At 36.6% G+C, this 11440-nt stretch overlaps 2 protein-coding genes across 3 annotated transcripts; both read left to right on the top strand.

The window, feature by feature from the left end:
* The first annotated feature begins 1079 nt into the window (after window positions 1-1079).
* LOC137716104 (phosphoinositide phospholipase C 4) lies at window positions 1080-4959 on the top strand. Its single transcript, XM_068455499.2, has 9 exons — window positions 1080-1547; window positions 2281-2477; window positions 2840-2975; window positions 3062-3295; window positions 3375-3592; window positions 3692-3809; window positions 3925-4077; window positions 4259-4345; window positions 4496-4959. Exons 1-9 carry the CDS (start codon window positions 1218-1220, stop codon window positions 4787-4789), a joined length of 1767 nt encoding a protein of 588 aa, XP_068311600.2. The 5' UTR covers window positions 1080-1217; the 3' UTR covers window positions 4790-4959.
* A 193-nt stretch (window positions 4960-5152) lies between these two features.
* On the top strand, window positions 5153-9818 carry LOC137716302 (phosphoinositide phospholipase C 2-like). Of its 2 annotated transcripts, none has more exons than XM_088691495.1 (10): window positions 5153-5277; window positions 5370-5948; window positions 6137-6333; window positions 6430-6565; window positions 6656-6820; window positions 6922-7121; window positions 7219-7336; window positions 7790-7945; window positions 8032-8118; window positions 9416-9818. In XM_088691495.1, exons 2-10 carry the CDS (start codon window positions 5643-5645, stop codon window positions 9716-9718), a joined length of 1668 nt encoding a protein of 555 aa, XP_088547621.1. In that variant the 5' UTR covers window positions 5153-5277; window positions 5370-5642; the 3' UTR covers window positions 9719-9818. The 2 variants fall into 2 exon arrangements, with proteins under 2 accessions (XP_088547621.1, XP_068311840.2); XM_068455739.2 differs by having other exon boundaries at window positions 6925-7121.
* Window positions 9819-11440: the final 1622 nt, after the last annotated feature.

Here is an 11440-nt window from a genome sequence, read left to right on the forward strand (position 1 = left end):
GTGGCCATATTATATAAACTATTATGCTCTTCCTACAGTGAGAGTTTGTAATTTTACGTATGTCAGATTATTTTATTTTATTTTTGTCCATACATAATGGACCCTATTCCTCAAGCTAGTCATGGATAATTTTAATGAAAAACTTTCGGTACTGTTTATTTTAACGAAAAATCATATTTTTACACTAAAAAGTTAATCATGGTACTATTCATTTTATCCTTTATTTTACCCTTATCGTTAAAATTCAAAGTTTTCAAATCATTTTTCATTAGTTTTCCTTTAAATTTATCTATTTGTCTTGGTAGTATTTGATTTTTTCCATGTATCTCACCTCAATTTTAATTAAGATACTGTTATTCGAGAGAAGGATTTTAGATTCACGTAAAGCTCCATATCAATAACATAATACGTTTAAATTTCTCTTCATATATTATTGACACGAAATAATACACCGATGGTGTATTGGTGTGCATCGGTATGATATAAATTGTTCTCATTAATTCACACCGACGTAACCACATGAAACTGCTCAGATGTGGTTTGGTTTTTTGAGCTGATTTCTTTATTGCATGGCTCAGTAAAACAAAACCCACGTGCATTTTGCTCGTTCCAAGTATATTTTAAATAAAACTATAGGACCTCGTCCGTCTCTAGATCATCAAATCTCTATCTTTCATTGCTTTAAATTTTATGAACGCGTTGACTTCCTTCTTGACTTCTAATTACGTTTACACTCAGCCGTGTTTCACGTGTGCCAATTTTTTAGCATAAGATGGCCGTCAACAATTGATACAATGATACAAGAAATTATTACACGAACTCAAATACGTAAAAAATATTATTATGTATACATTATACGAAATTAAATAACTGTGAACTGTTGATACAATAATCTTAAAAATTAAGCAAAAGTATAAAAAAAAATGCCTACAATCATGCATCATAATTCACACGCAATACGTTTTGAAAAAAGGGAAAAGAGAACACAAAAGGTGCCAAACAAACCGGTGAAAAACGAGAATATTAAAAGACTGTCTGTCTAACTTCATCTCGACAATTAATCCACTAATCAAAATATCAAATATATAATTAAACCCCCAAAGCTTACACCCTTTACATTCCTACAAGGCCACAAGTTTACAAACCCTCTCTCTCTCTCTCTCTCTGCCATATTCTAAAAGCTCTGGTTTTTGTTCTGGAAATTAATCGATTAAGAGATGGGGAGTTTTAGGATGTGCATGTGCTTCACTAGGAAGTTCAGGGTGAAGGAGGAAGAGCCACCGCGGGACGTGAAGGAAGCATTCGAAAAGTACGCTGAGGGGGGGACCCAAATGACGGCGGAGCAGCTGCGCCGCTTCTTGGCCGAGCTCCAGGGGGAGAAAGATGGCGGCGGCGCGTCGGTATCAGACGACGCGGAGCGGATCGTGGAGCAGGTGCTGCAGAAGAGGCACCACATTGCCAAGTTGATCACAAAGCGCACTCTGTCCCTTGAAGACTTCCACCATTACTTGTTCTCTCCCGATCTCAATCCCCCTATTCGAGATCAGGTAATCTTTTTTAATTTTCTCCTTGGTTTTCTGGGTTTTGTTTGTTTCCCGAGAAAGTGTAGGAAAGTACAAGATTCTTCATGTTTAGTTGAAACTCTGTTAGCTTGTTTAATGAGTTTTTTAGCAGTTTTTCTTTTTAACTTTGTGTGAAAGAATATTTGTCCCCAGTCGTTCAAATCACAGTTTGATCGGCGTAGGAAACTACAAGATATTGTACACTTTTAGTAAAAACTATGTTAGCTAGCTTGATATTAAAATTTAACATTTTATGAGTTTTGAGTGAAAAAAGTAATTATGACTAATAATGAACCATTCAAATCACATTTGGACACGCGACCAATATTTTTATTTCCTCTTTTAACTAGTCATTTCGTCATATGATTTGCAAATAAGAAAAAGTGCTACATGTAACGAGTCGAAGAATATTGTTGAGTGCTACATTGTTAGTCTAGCATGGCAACAAAGATGGACATAGATAGCTCATAATCTACCAATCTTGATCATCATATCTAGTATCTGGCTTTACTTAAATTGATTTGCGAATTTGATGTTCTATCTTCTTGATGAAGTCTGCATCCTTTTTTTACTTTCTTTTCTATCAGAATGATGTCTGCATCTTTGGAATTTAAAGAATTTTTAATTTACTAAATATGGCACTTGGCAAATGATGTTCAATAGATTTTATGATTAAGAGAGTTCCTAATAATTTTATTGTTTGGGTATTTTGTTTCAGGTTCACCAGGACATGACAGCTCCGTTGTCCCATTACTACATATATACCGGCCATAATTCGTACCTGACTGGAAATCAGCTAAGTAGTGACTGCAGCGACGTTCCGATCATAAAGGCACTCAAAAGAGGTGTGAGGGTGGTGGAGCTTGATATTTGGCCAAATTCCACAAAGGACAATGTGCATGTTCTCCACGGAAGGTAATTAATCTCCAATTACGTCCAACCTAGCTCCAATTTTTTGAAATTTAGGCATGTAATTATCCTTCGAATTTCTACAATCATCACGAGCGAGCATCACATGATTAGAGATGAAAACACAAGGTTATATATCCTTGACTTTACCTACAGATTTCTCATATTTTAGGTCAGTTTTTTTCAGTAGATGTTTCTATAAACTGAGTTGTTATTGGCACTCCAGATATGTCACTATGTGTACAAAAATTTTGGTCTGTTTTTCTAAATTTGAAGGGCATGAAGACTTTTTTAGAGCACCAATAACAATCCCGCCATATGCTCCAAGTCATGAGAGAGATATTCAAAGTGTGTATTTGTGAATGTAGGACCTTGACAACCCCTGTGGAACTTATAAAATGCTTGAAATCAATTAAAGAGCATGCCTTTTCTGAATCTCCATACCCCGTCATCATAACTCTTGAAGACCACCTTACGGCTGATCTCCAAGCTAAAGTAGCACTGGTGAACTTCTTAATCTTGTAATAGTTTTAATCAAGTTCTTCACACAACTACTACTGAAAATTTTCGATTTGTCTTGTATTTTCCAGATGCTCATTCAAACATTTGGTGAAATGTTGTTTTACCCTGAAACCTGCTGTTTGAAAGAGTTACCTTCGCCCGAAGAACTTAAATATCGAATTATTATATCTACAAAACCTCCAGAGGAGTACCTTAAGGATAAAACTTCCAATGAAAATGGACTTGACTCACATAAAAGTGAGGAAGATTTATGGGGGAAGGAACCATCAGAGCTTACCCATGAACGGGAAGATGATGATACGGTGTGTTTGCGAAATTATTTACCACATCCTTAACCTCCATTATGCTCTGCCTCTTAGGTGATTAATTTTTGGGTTGTAGAGTGACAGTGATACAAGTGAGGACAACAATAATAACAATCATGGATCGTTCTCCTCAGTAGAACACGATTACAAATGTCTAATTGCAATCCATGCTGGAAAACCCAAGGGTGGTTTAAAGGACGCGCTAAAAGTTGAACTCGATAAAGTCAGGCGGCTTAGCTTGAGTGAACAAGCACTCGAGAAGGCTGCTGAATCTCATGGAACAGATATTGTTAGGTACTTTTTTTTCCTCTAGCACAATGAAATGCACAAAGATTCTCTCCTATTATGAATGCAGTCAGTATTGACATCTATACTTGAAAAACTTTTTCATAGATTTACACAGAAGAACATTTTAAGGGTGTATCCAAAAGGTACTCGGTTCAACTCCTCGAACTACAAGCCGCTTGTTGGTTGGATGCATGGTGCTCAAATGGTTGCGTTCAATATGCAGGTTGTTTAAAGTTCTTGCATTCAGTCCAAGAATAAGGATTGCTTATCTTCTTTTTTGTTAGTTTTATTTTCTCCAACGATCACGCGGATATAACATTTCTCTGGTTTAATGGCAGGGATATGGTAGATCTCTTTGGCTGATGCATGGGATGTTTAGAGCCAATGGGGGTTGCGGTTATGTTAAAAAGCCTGATTTTGTTATGAAAGCGGATTCCGATTATCAGGTTTTCGATCCTAAAGCAAAACTGCCAGTAAAGAAGACTTTAAAGGTAAGCACATTTACCATTCCTTTTCTCTGTATATGAAGTTGGAAGTAAGGGGATTTCCAAATCATAGCTACTTTTATCTCTCTCTCATTCCCCGGTTGAAGGTCCCCATATATATATGTCTAGCTCTGTCACTGCGTACGTGACTAAAGAATGTCGTTATACTAATTGTGTTTCGTGGCAGGTGAAAGTTTATATGGGAGATGGATGGCATTTGGATTTCAAACAAACACACTTTGATTTATATTCTCCACCAGATTTCTATACTAGGGTAAGATGGTCAATTAATCAAATGATAAACCAATTAATGTGGAGCTCTACTCAAAACCAATTGATGTATGACTTAATTGCTTGATTAACAATAATGTGGTGATGTATGCACTTGGTAGTGCTTCTATTTTAACAGTTAATCTTATGGTAGGTTGGCATAGCAGGAGTGCCGGCAGATGAAATAATGAAGAAAACGAAGAAAAAAGAGGACGATTGGACACCTGTATGGGAGGAAGAGTTTACATTTCCATTGACAGTTCCCGAGTTGGCTTTGCTTAGAGTTGAGGTACATGAGTATGACATGTCTGAGAAAGATGATTTTGGTGGCCAAACTTGTTTGCCAGTCTCCGAATTGAGACAAGGGATTCGTGCAGTCCCTCTCTTTGATCGCAAAGGAGTAAAATACAATTCAGTAAGGCTTCTAATGCGATTTGAGTTCGTCTGAGCATTAATTTGGTTCTGCTCATTGGAGTTTTATTTCGTTGCCCACTGCAGTGCTGCTATTATTTTTGTTTATTTCGCTCACTGTAAAAGAACTATTGATATGTTCAAACTTCCACTTACATGCTCTCTTTCTCTCTAGAAGTAGATAATCACAGTGTCCTTTTGTTTTTCCCTCTTTATCTTTTTCTCAATTATGTTTCAAGCTGCAGATCGATATGGCTAAATTCAGTCTTTTTTCTTGGGCCACAGAACCAAATGCTGTTTGAAACTTTTTCTTTTCGGAACCATATAAAATGTACATGCCTTGCGTATCACTCCTCGAAATGGCAATATGCAATAAACCGTTTTCATATTTACAGGTCTCCCCTATGGAATCACGTATCACCATCTAAGGAACATAGTAGTTGTCCGAATAGGGGGATAGAAAGTATAAATATCTTGTTAGCCAAGTTGCACTGACGAGAGAGAATGTACATGTGAGAAAGGCAGGTATAAAGAAGCATCTCTTTATTTGTGGCCAAGAAAAAGTTTGATTGAGATATTGGAATTGTCATATAACAGCTTGTACCTGAATTTTACAGAAAGAGTAGGGCATGTGGAGTGTTGGGAATTAAAGTTTACAAGAGCACAAATTCTGACTTCGCTGCAAAGCCAGTCCTAAGAATTTCAAGCCAAATATGTTCTTTTCAGGAGATTCTAAACATTTGTTAGCCGTTGATGTATGCAAGTTCCTGTGTAGGCCACTCGTACATAAAAGCCAGGATGAATACGTAGATGACTCTCGAAAACAAAACTTAATTCATTTCTTCCTTTCTCTGTTCAGATAAAATAAACTGGAGAAAGCAGTTTCAAAAATGTCTAATAAGCAGTCTTTCGATGTCTGCTTTTGCTTCCATAGAAAATTTAGGCTCCGGATGGCAGAGCCTCCTGAAGATATTAAGAACCTTTTTGAAAAATTCGCAGAAAATGGCACCATGACCATCGATGACCTGCAGTGTTTTCTGATTGAGTTTCAAGGAGAATCCAGTGCCACCAAGGAGGATGCTCAGACCATTTTCAATAGTCTCAAGCATCTCAACATCTTTCAACGAAAGGGTCTCCACCTTGATGCCTTCTTTCGATATCTCCTCGGCAACCTTAATCCTCCTCTCTATTCAAAGGTAATCTCATCAAACTTTTTATTCTCTGGTTCGACTCACATCGACGGAGGGCTGAAGGTTATTTCATTTTTTAGAAATAATAGCACATCTAAACTTTCTAAAAAAATATTCGCAACACTAAAGCATATTAACGTGACAAAATGATGCTTAATGTAATGAAATTTGAGGATAAATGTATTTGGATTCAGGTGCACCATGACATGAATTCTCCATTGGCTCATTATTTCCTATTTACCGGCCACAACTCTTACTTAACAGGAAATCAATTCAGCAGTAACAGTAGTATACATCCGATAATTAACGCGCTGCTTCAAGGTGTTAGGGTTATTGAATTAGACTTGTGGCCGGGTTCTAAGAAAAATACTGTGGAGGTTCGTCACGGAGGGTATGAGTTTAATCTTTGGTTGTTCTCTTTCCAATTATTTGTCCTAACAGATTAAAAATATTCTCATAATAGAATTTGATCTCTTTGAACCCTTAGGACGCTTACAAGTCCGGTGGACCTCATCAAATGTTTGCGCGCGATCAAGGACAACGCTTTTGTTGCTTCTGAGTACCCTGTTATCATAACATTTGAAGACCACCTACCTTCAAATCTTCAAGCCAAAGTGGCAAAGGTGAATAGAATGTTCTACCTAAGGGTTTCCAATTTTATAATTTTCAACGATTTTTTGTGACTTCAATTTTTTTTTTAAATGTGATTGCAGATGGTCACTGGGACATTCGGTGACATGCTGTACTCTCCTCATTCAGAATTCTTAATGGAATTCCCTTCACCGGAATCATTGAAGAGGAGGATTTTGATTTCGACCAAGCCACCGGAGTATCATGAATCACAGAGACGGAGAGATGAATCTGGATCCACAAATCATGTGAAATAATCTACATTGTGCTAATAAGCCTAACATATATATATGCATAAGGCATCAGAAATCACGTTACCTTTTCTAATGTATCATTACACAATTGATAGCAGGAAAGGGAACAAGATGATGAAGATGAAGAGGAGCAGGATGCTACTCCGGAGTATAAACAGTTGATTGCGATTCACGCAGGGAAGCCGAAAGGTGGATTAGATATATGGCATATCGATCCAATTAAAGTCAGACGTCTTAGCTTGAGCGAGCAACAACTCGAAAATGAAACAAAAACTCGTGGATCCGACATTGTCAGGTGATGTTATGCATAAGAAGTTCTGGTTTTATGGTGAAGGTTTTTTTTTTTTTTTTTCACCATCTAAACGATCGAATGTGCTTTAATCTTTCTTTAGGTTTACTCAGAGGAATTTGTTGAGGGTTTATCCAAAGGGTACACGTTTGGACTCATCAAATTATAATCCTATGCTTGGATGGAGTCATGGAGCTCAAATGGTGGCATTCAATATGCAAGTTAGATTTCTTTCGAAAACTGTAGTTTGCTTTTAGATAATCGGCTTCTACTTTTTGGACATCTATGAACATGTAGTTAAGAACTTACTAGTTAAGGAAAATTTTAGCACGGCCCCTTGGACTGGTACATTTCATCTGATTTGCCCATTTGATTTCAAATTGGTGGTTTTGAGCCCCCCCAATCATTTAGAACGTGACAATTTGGCACTTACCGTCAAATCTGTCAATTTTTTTCCGTCAAATTGAGAATTATTTTTATCCATTCAAGAGAAGCAAAACTAAAATAAAAGTGATAAATATGACTGTTGGAGTGTAAATTGACACGTTTTAAAAGATTAAGGGGCTCATAACCATATAGAAAGTTGAGTGAATTAACAAGGAACTGCTAAATTTTTCATCTTTCTACTCACCCTAATTCCCTGCTTATATATTACAACTGTGTATTTCTCAAAGGGATATGGAAGGTACCTTTGGATTATGGAAGGAATGTTCAGAGCAAATGGAGGTTGTGGCTATGTGAAAAAACCTGAATTTTTGCTGGCTGTTGGCCCAAATAATGAGGTTTTTGACCCTGATGAACCTTTGTTACCAGTGAGAACAACTTTGAAGGTTGGTTGAATGCATCTGATCAAGCTTGTTAATCTTGTTAATCATGTCAATTACTCTTCCTCCACAACATTTTCGTTGACAAGCAGGTAAAAGTATACCTGGGTGAAGGATGGCATTCGGACTTCCACCATACACACTTCGATCTATATTCTCCACCGGACTTCTTCGTGAGGGTATGACAACAAAATGTTCATTCACATTTACATCCCCATGCATCCTTTATTTAGCGAGAAATTATTGATCCAAACAGTTTTGGATGTTATGTTGTTAGATTGACAAACTAATTCAATATATAGGGTTCTAATTTGAGTAGCCAGTTTGAAAAAAATGTCCGACAAATAAAATATTAACAAATAACTAGTAAATGCTATAAACCAATAATTCCAAGAAAGAGTGTGCATACATTTTTATCTTAACTTTTCATTACCCTACTGTGACACATAGCGTGTCAATTGTGTACTGGTTATACATCAATGACGTTGAACTTTAATACATAACTTAGCTAGTGTCTGCTATAAATGTCATCTTTTGTTCTCATGCATCAACTTTATTTTTTATTTTTTATTTTTTATTTTCAACTAACGTGATACATAACATTAGGGATGCAACTCGGGCAGGTTGGGCGGGTTGGAAGGTCAACCCAATCCTAACCCAACTTTTACAATTCGGGTTTGGGTTCGGATTGGGTTTCATTCGGGTTCATTTGAGCTCGGGTTTATTTGAGTTAGGGTTTATTTGGGTTGGATTCGGATTACCCAACTTTTTCAAATTTAATTTTGAGACAACTTAGTTTCCAAGAATTTCTAAAAAAAATTAAGCCAAGTAGCTTCAAAGCTAGCTAACTTTAATTTTATAAATCAATCTACTATAAAGTTTTAGGATTTAGAGACTACGAATATGGGCTGACTAATCAAAGCCTCTTATTTCCTAAAAGCTTAAGTAATTATAAAGGGTAATTTATTATAAAAAAAAACAAATTAGAAAGGGCATTGGTTTTTGGACTTGACTTGGTGTTTGGACTTAGCTCACTTGGGTGTAGTAAGAGTATTAATTGATATGGGTTACAATCTGGTTAGATTGAGTTTGGTTAGTCGGGTTGGATTGGGTTGGGGATGGACGGGCAAATGATCAATCTAACTCAACCCAATCAATGAACGGATTGAAATTGGGTTAGGTTTGGGTGGGTTATAACTATAAAAAAAAAAACCACTTATTTGAGTTTAAAGTCAGGTTGAATATGGACAGATTCGGATTGCCCAACTCAAGTTGCACCTCTGCATAACATAACACTAACTTATACAAATAAATGAGATTCAAAATGAATTTCAATATAAACAAATTAAATATTATCACATCAATTGTAATTTGAAAAAATTGAGACAACAGTTCGCTCCCGCCTGTAGTATATAAAAACTGCAAAATTGCAGTGCAGTGAAATGTGGTAATGTTTAATTGGGTTTGTTTGTATAGGTTGGAATTGCTGGAGTCCCAAGGGACACAAAAATGATGGAAACCGAACCAATAGAGGACCAATGGGTACCAGTGTGGAACAAGGAGTTCACCTTCCCATTGACGGTTCCAGACCTGGCTGTGCTTAGAGTTGAAGTCAAAGAGTATGACACTTCTGGGAATCATGACTTTGGTGGCCAAACATGTCTGCCAATCCGAGAGCTCAGAACTGGGATCCGAGCTGTTCCTCTGCACAACAAAAGAGGTCAAAAGTATAAATCTGTGAGGCTTCTGATGAGATTTGAATTTGACAATGAGGAGTAAATTACGTGTGCTTACTCATAATATGCTGTATATTCAATGTTGAATATTACGCACAGTAAACTTGCTGCTGCTATAAAAATATATGTCGTTGTATCCGAAATTCTGTGTTTGATATATCCTATTTCTACCTCCAATGTTGAATTCTAATTCATAAGAAATAGAGCATGCAACGAAATACAGAGCTTGTAACCCAAGTAGCATATTCACCACTCCACTCGAGCTTTGTTTTTCTGCCATAGAATCAAAGCCGTTGAATTGTTTTTGTCCAATAATTTTTTTTTTTTAAGTACATAAATATTTTTACAACTAAGTGAAGGGGGAGTTCGGCAAAATCACATAATGGGTAGTCTAATTTGGTATCGAATTCGTCATCCACGAGATTCAACCCTAAAACCTTTCACTTCCAAGTGAAAATGAATATCACCAAACCATAATACTGAATGAGTTTTGTCCAATAATTAGATAGGTGTGTCAAAATATATGTATATATTAACTTGCATGCCTTGGAATCCTGCCCCAAACTAGAATTATCCTATATTTTGTGAGGTTCATTAGATAGCATGTGGCTTTGAATTTTTATGTAACTAAGACACCTACAGTAGTTTTTCTTTTTTTAAGCGAAACGGTGTTTTAGCACTCCTAAAGATGTACAACCAACAAAGAGAACGTCTTAAATGAAATTAGGATTTTTTTTTAAACCGTAACATTTCAATCGTAATAGATAAGTTAAAACTAGCTAAACGATGGGCAACCTCATTAACTTGATGACGAACATTTGAAAAAAAATTGGCTAAAAGATCCCTAGAATCTTCCCAGGGCAATAGTTTGAATGTTGATAAACATTATAGTAGGTTCCTACTTCCTATTGCTTCACATGATTCATCATTTAGTACCTAATTAATTAATAAGTTAACTAGTAATCTAAGACTTAATATTTTTTATAACCCCAAGCTTATCAACAGCACATAGCTGTTAAGATATTTAGTTGTTTTTAATAAATTCCTATTAATTAGGAAGTCTGTTGCTTTTACCTATTCCTTAGGAGAATCCCAGATTATTAGGAGTTGTTAGTCGTGGGATTAGATGTTGCTTTATTTTCTAGCTTTCAGTTATTAGCATTTGTATTTAATTAGACTTCAAGTCAATGAATTTGCATCGCATTCCTCTTACTCATTCTGTAGCAAACTCAGTTTTTTAGTTTTTTCAATAATTGGTATCAGAGCCCCCCACTGGGGCCTGACTTGAAAAAGCAGCAGCTTTCATTCTTGCCGCAGCAAGATATTCAATGGCTTCTGAAAAAAGCTTTGTGCAACCCGCGATTCCACGCTTCGATGGTCACTATGATCATTGGAGTATGTTGATGGAAAATTTTCTGCGATCCAAGGAGTACTGGACTCTCGTGGAAACCGGCATCGCTGAGCCCGCTAGTGAGACTGTCTTGACAGAAGCACAGAGAAAGACGTTGGAGGATCAGAGATTGAAGGATTTGAAGACAAAGAATTATTTGTTTCAAGCAATAGATCGTGCCATTCTCGAAACCATCCTCAAGAAGGATACTGCTAAAGACATTTGGGATTCAATGAAGAAGAAGTACCAAGGCACTGCACGGGTGAAACGTGCACAACTCCAAGCTCTTCGCAAAGAGTTTGAAATTCTTCACATGAAGGAAGGAGAGTCAGTTAATGATTACTTTGCAAGAACACTGTCAATTGCAAACAAGAT

The sequence above is a fragment of the Pyrus communis genome, chromosome 3 (genome assembly GCF_041283825.1).
Source record: "Pyrus communis isolate YQ-2024b chromosome 3, ASM4128382v1, whole genome shotgun sequence".
NCBI lineage: Eukaryota > Viridiplantae > Streptophyta > Magnoliopsida > Rosales > Rosaceae > Pyrus > Pyrus communis.